General features: G+C 36.8%; 1 protein-coding gene across 2 annotated transcripts in view; it reads right to left on the minus strand.

The window, feature by feature from the left end:
- Positions 1-13,161, minus strand: part of KIAA1328 (KIAA1328 ortholog) — a 404,498-nt gene that overhangs the window by 338,595 nt on the left and 52,742 nt on the right. For both annotated transcript variants that reach the window (XM_011943647.1, XM_011943646.1), the window contains one exon: positions 2,292-2,407. In XM_011943647.1, coding sequence (XP_011799037.1) covers positions 2,292-2,407 — 116 coding nt within the window. The remainder of the gene's footprint in view (positions 1-2,291; positions 2,408-13,161) is intronic.

A 13,161-nucleotide genomic window follows, 5' to 3' on the forward strand; every position in this document is an offset into this window, starting at 1 on the left:
AGCAACCACGGACAATACATAAAGCAATGGGTATGGCTGGAATTAGCTGGCACCCTACTGGATGTGGCCCACGGTAGTAGTGTGTTTACCCCTGAGTTAAATCATGAGGAAAACATGAAAAATAGTGTCACTACAATCACGCAGGTATCACAACATTTAGCCTGACAAAAGAAACCATTCACAGCCATGCAAAGTATAGACTGGTTTAGCACTGAATAGAATTAATCCTGACCCAGAAAGTGCTAAATGTAACAGTCTACTTGAGTTAGATTCTACTTTTCCAGATAACCACAAAATTTTCTTAAGTATTTTACCAAACAAGGGCCCACTCTAACTGTGGCCAGGTTTTCTAAACTGTCTACTACCAACCTCTCTCACCTTTCCCCAACTCATCCCAATTCCACTGTATGCTACAGATTTTTTGTACCAGGAAGGTTAAAGTATCACCACCTTCTCTCCATACAAAGAGTGAATTGTATTTCCCTTACCTCTGCTACCAGAGTTGGGGGCTGACTTCATTTCCAGTCTCCTCCAGTGCTACCTTCTACTACGTAAGTTGGACCAGTTAAATGCTCACTTTCTTAGCCTCCTTTGCAGCCTACCATGGCCACATCATAAAATGCAGGACCTTTATAAATATCATATAAAAGACTACTGGGTGGGGAGTAGAGAGTGCTCTCACAAAGTTTTTATGTTTTTTAAAGGAGGGAGAGGGAGTCATAATTACCAGGACCTCTTCCCCTTTTCTGCCTGCCTTAATGGAAATGTAATGCCTAGAATCTGAGCAACCATTAAAAAAACCTGAGAGAATTGTAAAGATGCCAGCACAGAAAATGTTAAACCACTGAATCTTCCATGATCTCCAGAGTTCTTGTTATGTGAGAAATAAAGGAGTTTGTAAATGGAATTTTTTTTTGCAAATGAAAGCTCCTAACCTACCATTTCTAGAAAATGGTAGGACCTGGAGTACTACTCCTCATGAGAAGTAGAAGAGTAAATAAAACTGGCTGAGCACTTTGTTATGAATTCTGACTAAACAGCATTCCTTTAAATCTGGAGAAAAAAGCAGCAGGAAGAAAAACACAAAAGACAATCTACCTTGAGGGTCAACAACCAATGGCAATGAAGTCAAAGTGGGCAAAAAAAAAAAAAAAAAACAGAAGGTGGGAGATGATTATCCAAATGCTAGAGATGTAGAAAAAAATAATAACTGAAAAAGCACTGATCTAGAATTGTGGGGCCAACAAGCCTTCTTAATGTTATACTCAGCAAATCAATTCTGAGAATTCTGATTATATTATTTTTCTATCATGAACTTCCACTGATTGGAAAATAAAAGTTCAGGACTCTGTTTTTGTAGCTACAGTCTTGTGTTTTTCAAGCTAATTATTATAATTTATCTTTATGCTTCCATTTCTCTGGTATTCACAAAGGCATAATTACTATCAGTACATGACCATTTTTGACATTTGCAGAATCTTTGAAACAATTATTAATAATCAAGTTAATGATGATACTGCCAATAAAAACAATGGTTGTTTCATGCATTCACACATTAGTTTAGCTGACAGCTCCATCACTCTAACTTTAGGGACTTCTCTTCTACATGAGTATTGCTGCATACAATACCCAAAAGATAAGTAATTCTACCTATTCAAAGGAAATTTCAGGAATAGCTTATTTTAACACATCCCTAAAATATGTTTTTACTTTATTTTCTTACAAATAATGCTATACACATGCATGCACACACACACACACACACACACACACACACCCCTTTAGGTCTAAACCCAATAGTTTTCTGCGCCATAAGAAGGATTTGGCAACTTTATGTTGCCATGTAGACACTTATCAATTACAACATCTTTACAGTAAAAAGAATTTTTTTTTAATTTTTATGACTTCAGAGAATTCCTAGGACTGTCAAAGCTTTAACTAGAAAGAATACTAAACACAAAGAGGTTCCAGCTCAATTACAGCAGAGGAACAGAATTTAATAAAGTTCCAACACTATATTTAAATGACCAAATTTCTTATTGTCCTTTTTAGTTGACAAGTATGTGCTTAGCAGCATAACAGCAGCAGCAAAACAGCTGGAGGGCATTATCAGGCACAAAGGAAGCCAGAGCACATACTGTTAAGTGTCGTTCTGATTGCCTAGAAACAGCAGCACATGCAGATTTACTCCCTGTTACAAATTAGAACAACTATTTCTCTGGAGTTTACATTGTCTTCACGAAATAGTCAAACTTCCTGCACGTTAAAAAAGAAGACTTTCAAAAGGATATCTTCCCTTTCTTTGATGATCAGTTCATTCTGTTCTTCTAACTGCCTGATCTTCTTCTCAAATGACTCCTGCTCAGCTTTCAGTCTTTCCTCCGTCACTTCCTTTTCCTCACTTACTCTGAAAGAAATAATAGAAAAAAAATTTAACATCTATCAGAATAAAATTAAATATGTGCCTATAGCTGCAGTTTACAAAAACCAGACTTCTTCCAACGGTATGAAGAATTCTTCAGGAACACTCTGTTCTGTTTTTGTTGTTGCTTTTTTAAAAACTTAATCTCTCATAAGGCAATCTTTTTCACCTTTGTAATAAAAGACGCATGTAACTTTTACATTAAAAATGTTTTCAATCATCAGAGACATCTTAAATACGGAAAGTCCTACAAAGGACGCAGGTGCCAAATTATAATCCAGGACAGAAATATATTCCAATTTTTAAAACATGGGTTTCATTTTTTTTGTTACCAAAACAGGTACAATCAATGGATTTTGATTTACATTTTGTATATGTTTGTTTAAATCCTATTAATAAAATAAACAAAATATGTACTTTAAATATTTTACTAAATATACACGGGCAATTTTACTTTTTCCTGGTACCAATACTCTGCATTCTTTAGTAGCATACAAATAGTATGATTAAATAAAAAGATGACAGTAACGTAAAGGAAGGTTTGCAGTACATGTTATTCTTAGTCCAAAAAAAAATTATAAAGTTAAAAACATTAACTAAGAAAATGTTCAACTCTGAAAACGATTCCAACTTAATCAAACCAGAAAGGGATGATTTCTGACAAGAGCACAGACAGAAAAAACAAAAATCTAAGAACAAACAAACATGAACAACACCAACACTTTATTTGCAATTCACTGACGTATGTATTGGGACAACCCTAATTTTCATTCTACTCTGTGTGCAGAGACATTAACCCCAAATTTCTGTTACTGGTACTTATTTCTCCAAAGCTCATAGAATGCACATATCCTATAAGATAACAGGAATAGGTGTAAGTGAAGCCCACAGGGAATCTAAACCTTTTCTTTGAGCTACTAAATTTACTTCTGCCCAGAACCCTACTCTACTAGAGCAACTTCTGTATAACATGAATCCCATAGGTTTTCCTTCTTGCCTGCCCTCTGGTAGAGATACTGCAATCAACCGGATAACTGAAAACTAGAATTATGAATGTTCAAGAGTTGATTATATCTTGTCTTTGAAATAATTTGTGTGAAAGCACATGGCACATAGTACTGCTCAATAAATAGGTTTATTTCTTCTTACTTATCATAGCATTCAAGTCATTTTCCCTGGCCTATATATTATTTATGTTTAGCATACCACTAGGCCCATGAATGGGACCCAGGCCCTTCTTTCAAAGAGGGTAATCTCAAAGACTGATATATTTACAAAGAATTCAGACAACTAAACAAATACATACACACGAAGAGACTTTATACTCTGTTACCAGGTTATCCTGCTTCCTTTGTTCCCATCTCTTTACAATGCCTTCCCTTTTCCTGTTATTACTCTGAAGCCCACTTGCAATAACATCTTTCAAAGTAACTTTGAGAAAGTCTGCTTATCTCTCTGGGCATTATTAATCTCACTAAGAAAGAAAAAAGGCTAGACTAGACAATTTTAAAAATCCTTTCCCACTGAAGTTCCAGAACTTCTTTCACTATATTATAAATATTTGACTCTGTGTGTGTGTGTGTGTGTGTGTGTGTGTGTGTGTGTATCCTTTATAAATACGGAAACCATTTGTAAAGAAGGAAAATGTTACCAAACATTTGGTCATGGAACAAGACATATAATACTATGGTTTAGGTAAAAGCTATGCCGATAGCATGACAGAGTAATAAGTAGATTAGAGAAATATTACAAAGTATAAAGACGTGAAATTTGGCATGAGACTACAGAAATGCAAAACAAAGTGATGAATCTGTAGGACGATGCATAAAACAAAGAAATGAGTGATGCTGTAAACAGGTTGAGTGGCCCTTATCTAAAATACTTGGGACCAGAAGTGTTTCAGATTTGAAATAGTTTCCAATTTGGGAATATGGACATTACCTGATGGGTATGATGCAGGCCTTTTTTTTTTTTTTTACATTTTAAACAGTATCTTTAAATCACAGAGTATAGAATAAGCAAACAAACAGTGAGTAATGCAAGGAGGTCTTGTTCCCACGTGGGACACTGTGAGGGGCGTGCTGTTGGCATGCCCAGCCTGCTCAGATGCCTCTGTAGGACTGCTGGAGCAAGAGAATCTGGGCAGGCTCAAAAACGCTCTATCACAGCTACAGGGGTTTTGGGAGGGTCTTTTTTCTCTTGTGGAGGTACACTAAATAAACTGTGTGCTGTATGCCTGTGTTTTGACTGTGACCTGTCACATAAGGTGTGGTGTGAAATTTTCCACTTTTAGCATCACGCCAGTGCTAAAAAAATTTCAAATTTTGAAGCATTTCAGATTTCGAATTTTTGTATTAGGGATACCCAATCCGTATTGTGAGCAAAGAATAAACACTGTCAAGGTAAGAAAATTTGTAACAAAATCCCTCCCAGTTTAGACTGGTAAAATCTTGAAGACACGATGAAAGAGGAAAATCTATAAGTAGATATTGAAACATTTATTTTCATTTATTTATTAAAAGGTATTTAGTGAACACCTACTAAAGGAAAAAGTAATCACAATAGTTTTGTTCAGCATAGAGTTTCCAAAAGGGATCTAAAAAATGGCTTTCTGTAGTTTCAATCCCATTCATAAAAGCCATTAGAGATATGAAGAATGTCCCAAAGATTTGTTTCTTCAACAAACAATGCTCCATGGTCATAGAAAACAGTAACAGAAAAGCAGATCGCAGGTTTACCTTAACATTAATCTAAATGCACAGATTATCTCTAGAGTCCAGCCAGGTCAGAAATTCCCTAATGTCAGAGTCTGTGATGAGCTCTTCCCAAAATGTATTCTATCCAGATAAAATCATTCTTTTCTAAATTTAGTTTCTGGGGTATATTTAAAATATTTGTTGCTATGTTATTAAGCAGGGCTTTTTCTTTTTAATCTTTTCTGTTATGCTGCTATGATTTGACTATCCTATAGCAATTATTAAGCCCTAGAAGGCTATAAAATTAACAAGCTGTATTAAGAAAAAAGAGCAACATTTTTTCGATAGGCCTATCTAAAGATATGCATGGCTTCTTTGTGGTCCATTAGCATACTTAATATGAGCTAGTATATTAATATAGATTTTCAATGTAGAAGACCTGCCAATAAAGCAACCTCAATATTTGATATTCATTATGAAATCTGTCTTCTTATGTTCAACAGTATTTACAATGAAATACATGTAACAAGAAAATATTTGGTATCATGGTCATATTTTTCATCTAAGTATTCTCAGACCACAAAGTAAAATAAAATGACCTAATTCTGTATCACATTTTAAAGTACAATAGTTAGTCCTCACTTCTCCATAGTTTCACTTTCTGTGGTTTCTGTCCCTAATGTCAACAGTAGTCCAAAAACATTAAATGGGAAATAGCAGAAATAAATAATTCTCAAGTTTTAAACTGTGCACCCTTCTTAGTAGCATGATGAAATCTTCAGCCAGCCCGCTTATGTCCCACCTGGAACATGAATCATCCCTTTGTTCAGCATATCCACACTGTACGATTCCTGCCTGTGAGTAGCCATATGGGTTATCAGACTGACTGCTGAGATATATCACAGTGCTAGTGTTCAAGTAACCCTTATTTTACTTTCATTACAGTACATTGTTACATTCATTCTATTTATTAGTAGTTACTGTTGTTAATCTCTTCATATGCCTAATTTAGAAATTAAATTTTATCATCAGTATGTGCATATAGGAAAAAGCATAATATATACAGAGTTTCAGGGGGTCTTGGAACATATCTCCTGCAAATAAGGGAGGACTACTGTACAGCAAAAAGCTACTTAACACAATGAAAATCTAAATATATAAAAGTGAACTATTTGGCTAATAGGATAAAATACATCTCCTTCCAGACAGAAAGAGATGTAGTGTTGATTTGGTAATTATCTACAAGAAGGGCAATAACCTGGTCATAAAGAAATCATCATTGTTGGTAATACCTCAGAGTAGTTCTCAAAAACTTCCACAAAATGTACTCTTACCTACCAGGTAGGAGAACTGGGTGGTTGGGCTGAAAATCAGGCCAAAGTACTGAATTTATTTGAAGTCTTACGCTTTACCTTAAACATTCATGCATATTTTGTATTCCTCGCCATAAAACTATTCTCTTTTAATATAAAAAGTTTCCCCATACTCACCTATTCTAAATTTTTTAATAAAACTAATGTTTTAGAAAGGGATTTATTTTATGACTTTGCACACTCCTGATATTCTTCCAAATACTCCAGAAATTGGTACTTTTAAACGAATGTGAAAGACAACATCAAGTCAGCAAACCTATCTCAAAGAGAATTCTAGCTCACCTAATAGTCAAACAGATAAAGTTTCTTCCCTATTTAAATATCTACCATTTGGGAGCTGGGTATGTTGCTTGTATTTTGTAAATTATGATGATCAACTTAGTGGGTAAGATTTGGAAAAGGAAGGAACAGATTTCAGAGTATGCCTAACAAATAGAAAAAAATTAAATTGTTTTCAAGCAAAAATAATTGCATTGATAAAGAAGGGGTCTCTCATTACAAAGAAATATTTCAATGAAATCAATTTAACTCCCTCTTTACAAATTTTAATGTTTGGCTGTTATTTAAAATGTACTGCCTAAAGTAACATAAGTGCTTTCAGGCATCAAAGATACAGCAATACATGTGTAAAAGGGCTCTATGAACTACAAACCAATATCTCTTATGAATACAGACACAAAATTCCTTAACAAAATACTAGCAAACAGAATCTAGGTAGATAAAAATAATTCTACATGATTACAAATTAGGATTTATCCCAAGAATGCAAAATAGTTTTAATATCCAAAAGCCAATTAATGTAATATACAATATCAATAGAATAAAAGACAAAAATCACATGATCATTTAAATAGATGCAGAAAAGCATTTGAAAAAAAATCCAGGATCAATTTATAATTTTAAAAAACTCAATAAAGAGAAGAGAAGGGAACGTCCTCAACCTGATAAAAGCCATCTATGAAATAACCCACACCTAACGTTATCTTAATAGTGAAAGACTGAATGCTTTCCTCCATGTTCAGGAACAAAATAAGGATACCTGCCATCATTGTTTCAATTCAACACAGTGCTACAGTGATAGTAAAAATATTAAAGAAAATAATGAACAATTCTTACCAATTACATTAGGGGGAAAAAGGAAAGACATCCAGATTCCAAAGGAAGACATAAAACCATCACTATTTCATATGATGTGATTGTGCATAGAAAAATTGAGGAAACTCACTAAAAAAACTATTAGAACTAACGAGGGAGTTTGGCAATGTTACAGGATCCCAGAAAAATGTATATTTATATTCTAGCAGAGAATAACCCCAAAATGAAATTAAGGAAACAATTCCATTTACAATTTCATCAAGAATAAAGTTCAAAGGAACAAAAATCATACCTGAGAGTAACTAAACACTTGAAACAAATTAAGACCTCATTAAATAAAAACCACATTCATTATTGGAAGACAATATTTTTAAAATAGCAGTCTCAAAGTTGATGTACAGATTAAGTGTAAAAATCTCAATTGGCTTCTCTGCAGAAAGTGATCTCAAAATTCACACGGAAATGAAAGGGACACATAATATCCAAAACACTCTTGAGGAAGGGAGAACACAAAAGATTTGCAATTCCCAATTTCAAAACTTACCGCAAACTACAGTAATCAAAACGGTGTGGTACTGGCATGAAGACTTAACACATGGATCAGTGGAACAGAAGTGAGAGACCCAAAATAAACCTTAATATTTCTAGTAAACTGATTTTCAATGAAGGTACCAAGAAAATTGAAGAAAAAATAATAACCTTTCAAAAAAAATGCTGAGGTAACTTGATGTCTACATGCAAAGGAATAAAGTTGGACCCCTACATCACACTATATACAAAAATTAACTCAAAATTAATCAAAGACCAAAATGTAAGAGCTAAAACTATATACTCTAGAAGAAAACAAAGGCATATATCTTGAAGGGACTGGTGTATGAAATAGATTAAGCCTGAAAAACTCAACAATAAAAAAATCTCATTGAAAAGGATATAAACAGACACTTCTTCAAAGTAGAAACACAAATGGCCAACAAGCACATAAAAATATGTTCATCATCATTAGCCATTAGGTAAATCCAAATCAAACCAACAATTAGATACCACTTCGCACCTACTAGGATAACTATAATTAAAAAAAAGACAAACAATAACAAATGTTGACAAAGCTGCAGAAAAACGAAAACCCTTCTACAGTGCTAGTAGGGATGTAAAATGGCACAATCACTTTAAGTCTGGCAGTTCTTCAAAAAGTTAAACACAGAGTTACCATACAACCCAGCAATTCTACTCCTAGGTAGATACTCAAGAGAAATGAAAACATATGTCCACATAAAAACTTGTACATATATGTTCATAGCAGTATTATCCACAATAAGAGTACAACAACCTGACATCTATCAATGGATGAATAGATAAACAAAGTGTGTCATTGTCTATACAATGGAATGTTATTCAGCAACAAAGAGAAATTAGGTAGTAATACATGCTACCTACCATGTGAATAAACCTTGAAATCACTATGCTGAGTTTTAAAAACTAGTTTTAAAAGATCACATGTATGATTCCATTTACATAAGGTATCTAGAACGGGCAAATTCACCAAGAAAGAAATCAGAGTGGTGGTAGTCTGGGGCTAGGAAGGATTGGTGGGAAGTGCGCAGTGAGTGCTAATGCATATAGGGTTTCATTTTGGTGTGATGAAAACGTACTAAAACTGACTGTGGTGATGGGTACACAACTGTGAATATGCTGTTTAATAAATGGAATTATACATTTTATTCCTACTAAGGAATGACCTTCTTCTTTCCTTTTAAGTAAAGTTTAAGTAGTTAAAAACTCTAAGTGAAATAAGAATTTTTAGATGAAAAGTGAAATACATAAATTTCTATACAATGAATATGGTAGATTCAATATTAAAAATGGAAATAACAAAAATAAACGTAAATACAGGAAAAAGATTAGATATAAAGAAAACTGATCATAGTACATACTGTTTTAAAAACTCTAAGAATAGGGTCAGGTGCGGTGGCTCACGCCTGTCATCCCAGCACTCTGGGAGGCTGAGGCGGGCGGATCACGAGGTCATGAGATCGAGATCATCCTGGCTAACACGGTGAAACTCCGTCTCTGCTAAAAAATAGCTGGGCATGGTGGTGGGCACCTGTAGTCCCAGCTACTCGGGAGGCTGAGGCAGGAGAATGGCATGAAACCAGGAGGCGGAGCTTGCAGTGAGCTGACATCGCACCACTGCACTCCAGCCTGGGTGACAGAGCAAGACTCCATCTCAAAAAAAATAAATAGATAAACTCTAAGAATAAAACTCATTTTTCAAGAAACAAAGGATAAGAGGTAGTATGATAATAGTACTTAAAGCTGATCAGATATTTGATTATTTACATGCTTAAGTTGGTAACCAAGAAAAAAAAGTTAACTTTCTAATACTTACTGGTTATCACTTTTAGTTCATACATACTCATTTTATAATGCAGCCATACCTTGATACCAAAATTTGACTAGGGTATTATGAAAAACAAAAATTATAATCCAATCTATCTGATAAGTATAGCTGAAAAAAATTCTAAAAAACAATTCACAAGATGAATCCAGATATATAAAAAAAGATAATATGTCTAACGTGGGTTTACTCCAGGAAGGCAAGATTTGTTTAACAGTTGAAAATTAATTTATGTATTTCACTATGTTAACAGAATAAAGGAAAAACGTCATATGCTCATCTATAATAGTAGAAAAGGCATTTGTCAAAATTCAATCTATTTACAATAAAAACTCAACAACCTAGAAACAGAAGAAACTACCTCAATCTAATAAAAAGAATCTTTAAAAATAAAAAATCCTACAGTTAACATATGTCTGAGGGTAAAACAAAAATTTGTCCCTCCCTACCTTTGCACTTCAGGAATAAGGCAAAAATGTCAGCTATTACTATCTCCCTCTGTTCATGATTGACTGGATGTCATAGCCAGCACAATAACACAAGAAAATAAAATGCCTATAGACCAAGAAAAAGTAAAATTTTTATGTGCTGATGACATGATTGTATATAGAAAATATTAAGAAATCTCCAGGCAAGATGGCCAAACAGAAACAGCTCTGGTCTGCAGCTCCAGTGAGACCAACACAGAAGGTGGGGGATTTCTGCATTTCGAACTGAGGTACCTGGTTTATCTCATTGGACTGGTTAGACAGTAGGTGCACCCCACGCACGGCGAGCAGACACAGGATGGTGCATTACCTCACCCAGAAGCACAAGGGGTTGGGGAACTCCCTCCACTAGCAAAGGGAAGCCCTGAGGGACTGTGCCATGAGGGATTGGTGCTATCTGGCGCAGACACTACGCTTATCCAATCACAACCCACAGACCAGGAGATTCCCTCGGGTGCCTACACCACCAGGACCCTGGGTTTCAAGCACAAAACTGGGCAGCGATCTGAGCAGACACTAAGCTACCTACAGGAGTTTTTTCATACGCCAGTGGTACCTGGAACAGCAGCAAGACAGAACAATTCACTCCCCGGGAAAGGGGGCTGAAGCCTGGGAGTTGAGTGGCCTTGCTCAGTAGATCCCACACACACACAGAGCCCAACAAGCTAAGATCCACCGGCTTGAAATTCTCGCTGCCAGCACAGCACTCTGAAGTCAACCTGGGACTCTCCAGCTTGGTGGGGGAAGGGGCACCCACCATTACTGAGGCTTGAGTAGGCAATTTTCTCCTCAGAATGTAAACAAAGCCACTGGGAAGTTCGAACTGGGTGCGGAATCCACCACAACACAGCAAAGCCGCTGTAGCCAGACTGCCTCTCTAGATTCTTCCTCTCTGGGCAGGGCATCTCTGAAAGAAAGGCAGCAGCCTCAGCCAAGGACTTACAGATAACACTCCCATCTCCCTGTGTCAGAGCACCTGGGGGAAGGAGTGGCTGTGGGCACAGCTTCGGCAGACTTAAACATTCCTGCCTGCTGGCTCTGAAAAGAAGAGTGGATTTCCCAGCACAGTGCTCAAGCTCTGCTAAGGGACAGACTGCCTCTTCAAGTGGGTCTCTGACCCCCATGCTTCCTGACCAAGAGATAACTCCCAGCAGGCATTGATAGACCCCTCATACAGGAGAGCTGCAGCTGGCATCTGGTGGCTGCCCCTCTGGGAGGAAGCTTCCAGAGGAAGGAGCAGGTAGCACTATTTGCTGTTCTGCAGCCCCCCCGGTGATACTCAGACAAATAGGGTCTAGAGTGGACCTCAAGCAAACTCCAGCAGACCTGCGGAAGAGGGGCCTGGCTGTTAGGAGGAAAACTAACAAACAGAAAGCAACAGCATCAACATCAATGAAAAGGACATCAATGAAAAAAACCCATTCAAAGGTTACTAACATCAAAGACTAAAGGTAGATAAATCCACGAAGGTGGGGAAAAACCAGCACACAAAGACTGAAAATTCCAAAAACCAGAATGCCTCTTTTCTTCCAAAGGATCACAACTCCTCACGAGCAAGGGAACAAAACTGGACAAAGAATGAGTTTGATGAATTGACAGAAGTAGGTTTCAGAAGGTGGGTAATAACAAACTCCTCCGAGCTAAAGGAGCATGTTCTAACCCAATGCAAGGAAGCTAAGAACCTTGATAAAAGGTTACAGGAAATGCTAACTAGAATAACCAGTTTAGAGAAGAACATAAATGACCTGATGGAGTTGAAAAACACAGCACGAGAATGTCATGAAGCATACACAAGTATCAATAGCCGAGTTGGCCGGGCGCGGTGGCTCAAGCCTGTAATCCCAGCACTTTGGGAGGCCGAGATGGGCGGATCACGAGGTCAGCAGATCGAGACCATCCTGGCTAACACGGTGAAACCCCGTCTCTACTAAAAACTGCAAAAAACTAGCTGGGCGAGGTGGCGGCGCCTGTAGTCCCAGCTACCCGGGAGGCTGAGGCAGGAGAATGGTGTGAACCCGGGAGGCGGAGCTTGCAGTGAGCTGAGATCCGGCCACAGCACTCCAGCCTGGGTGACAGAGCGAGACTCCATCTCAAAAAAAAAAAAAAAAAAAAAATAGCCGAGTTGATCAACCAGAAGAAAGGCTATCAGAGATTGAAGATCAACTTAATGAAACAAAGCGTGAAGACAAGATTAGAGAAAAAAGAATGAAAAGAAATGAACAAAGCCTCCAAGAAATATGGGACTATGTGAAAAAACCAAGCCTATGTTTGATTGGTGTACCTGAAAGTGATGGGGAAAATGGAACCAAGTTGGAAAACATACTTTAGGATATTATCCAGGAGAACTTCCCCAACCTAGCAGGACAGGCCAACATTCAAGTTCAAAAAAACAGAGACCACCACAAAGAGATTCCTCGAGAAGAGCAACCCCAAGACACATAATTGTCAGATTCATCAAGGTTGAAATGAAGGAAAAAATGTTAAGGGCAGCCAGAGAGAAAGGTCGGGTTACCCACAAAAAGAAGCCCACCAGACTAACAATGGATCTTTCTGCAGAAACCCTACAAGCCAGAGGAGAGTGGGGGCCAATATTCAACATTCTTTTTTATTTTATTTTATTTTATTTTATTTTTATTATACTTTAAGTTCTAGGGTACATGTGCATAACGTGCAGGTTTGTTACATATGTATA

Source organism: Colobus angolensis, unplaced genomic scaffold (assembly GCF_000951035.1).
Source record: "Colobus angolensis palliatus isolate OR3802 unplaced genomic scaffold, Cang.pa_1.0 Scaffold220, whole genome shotgun sequence".
Classification (NCBI taxonomy): domain Eukaryota; kingdom Metazoa; phylum Chordata; class Mammalia; order Primates; family Cercopithecidae; genus Colobus; species Colobus angolensis.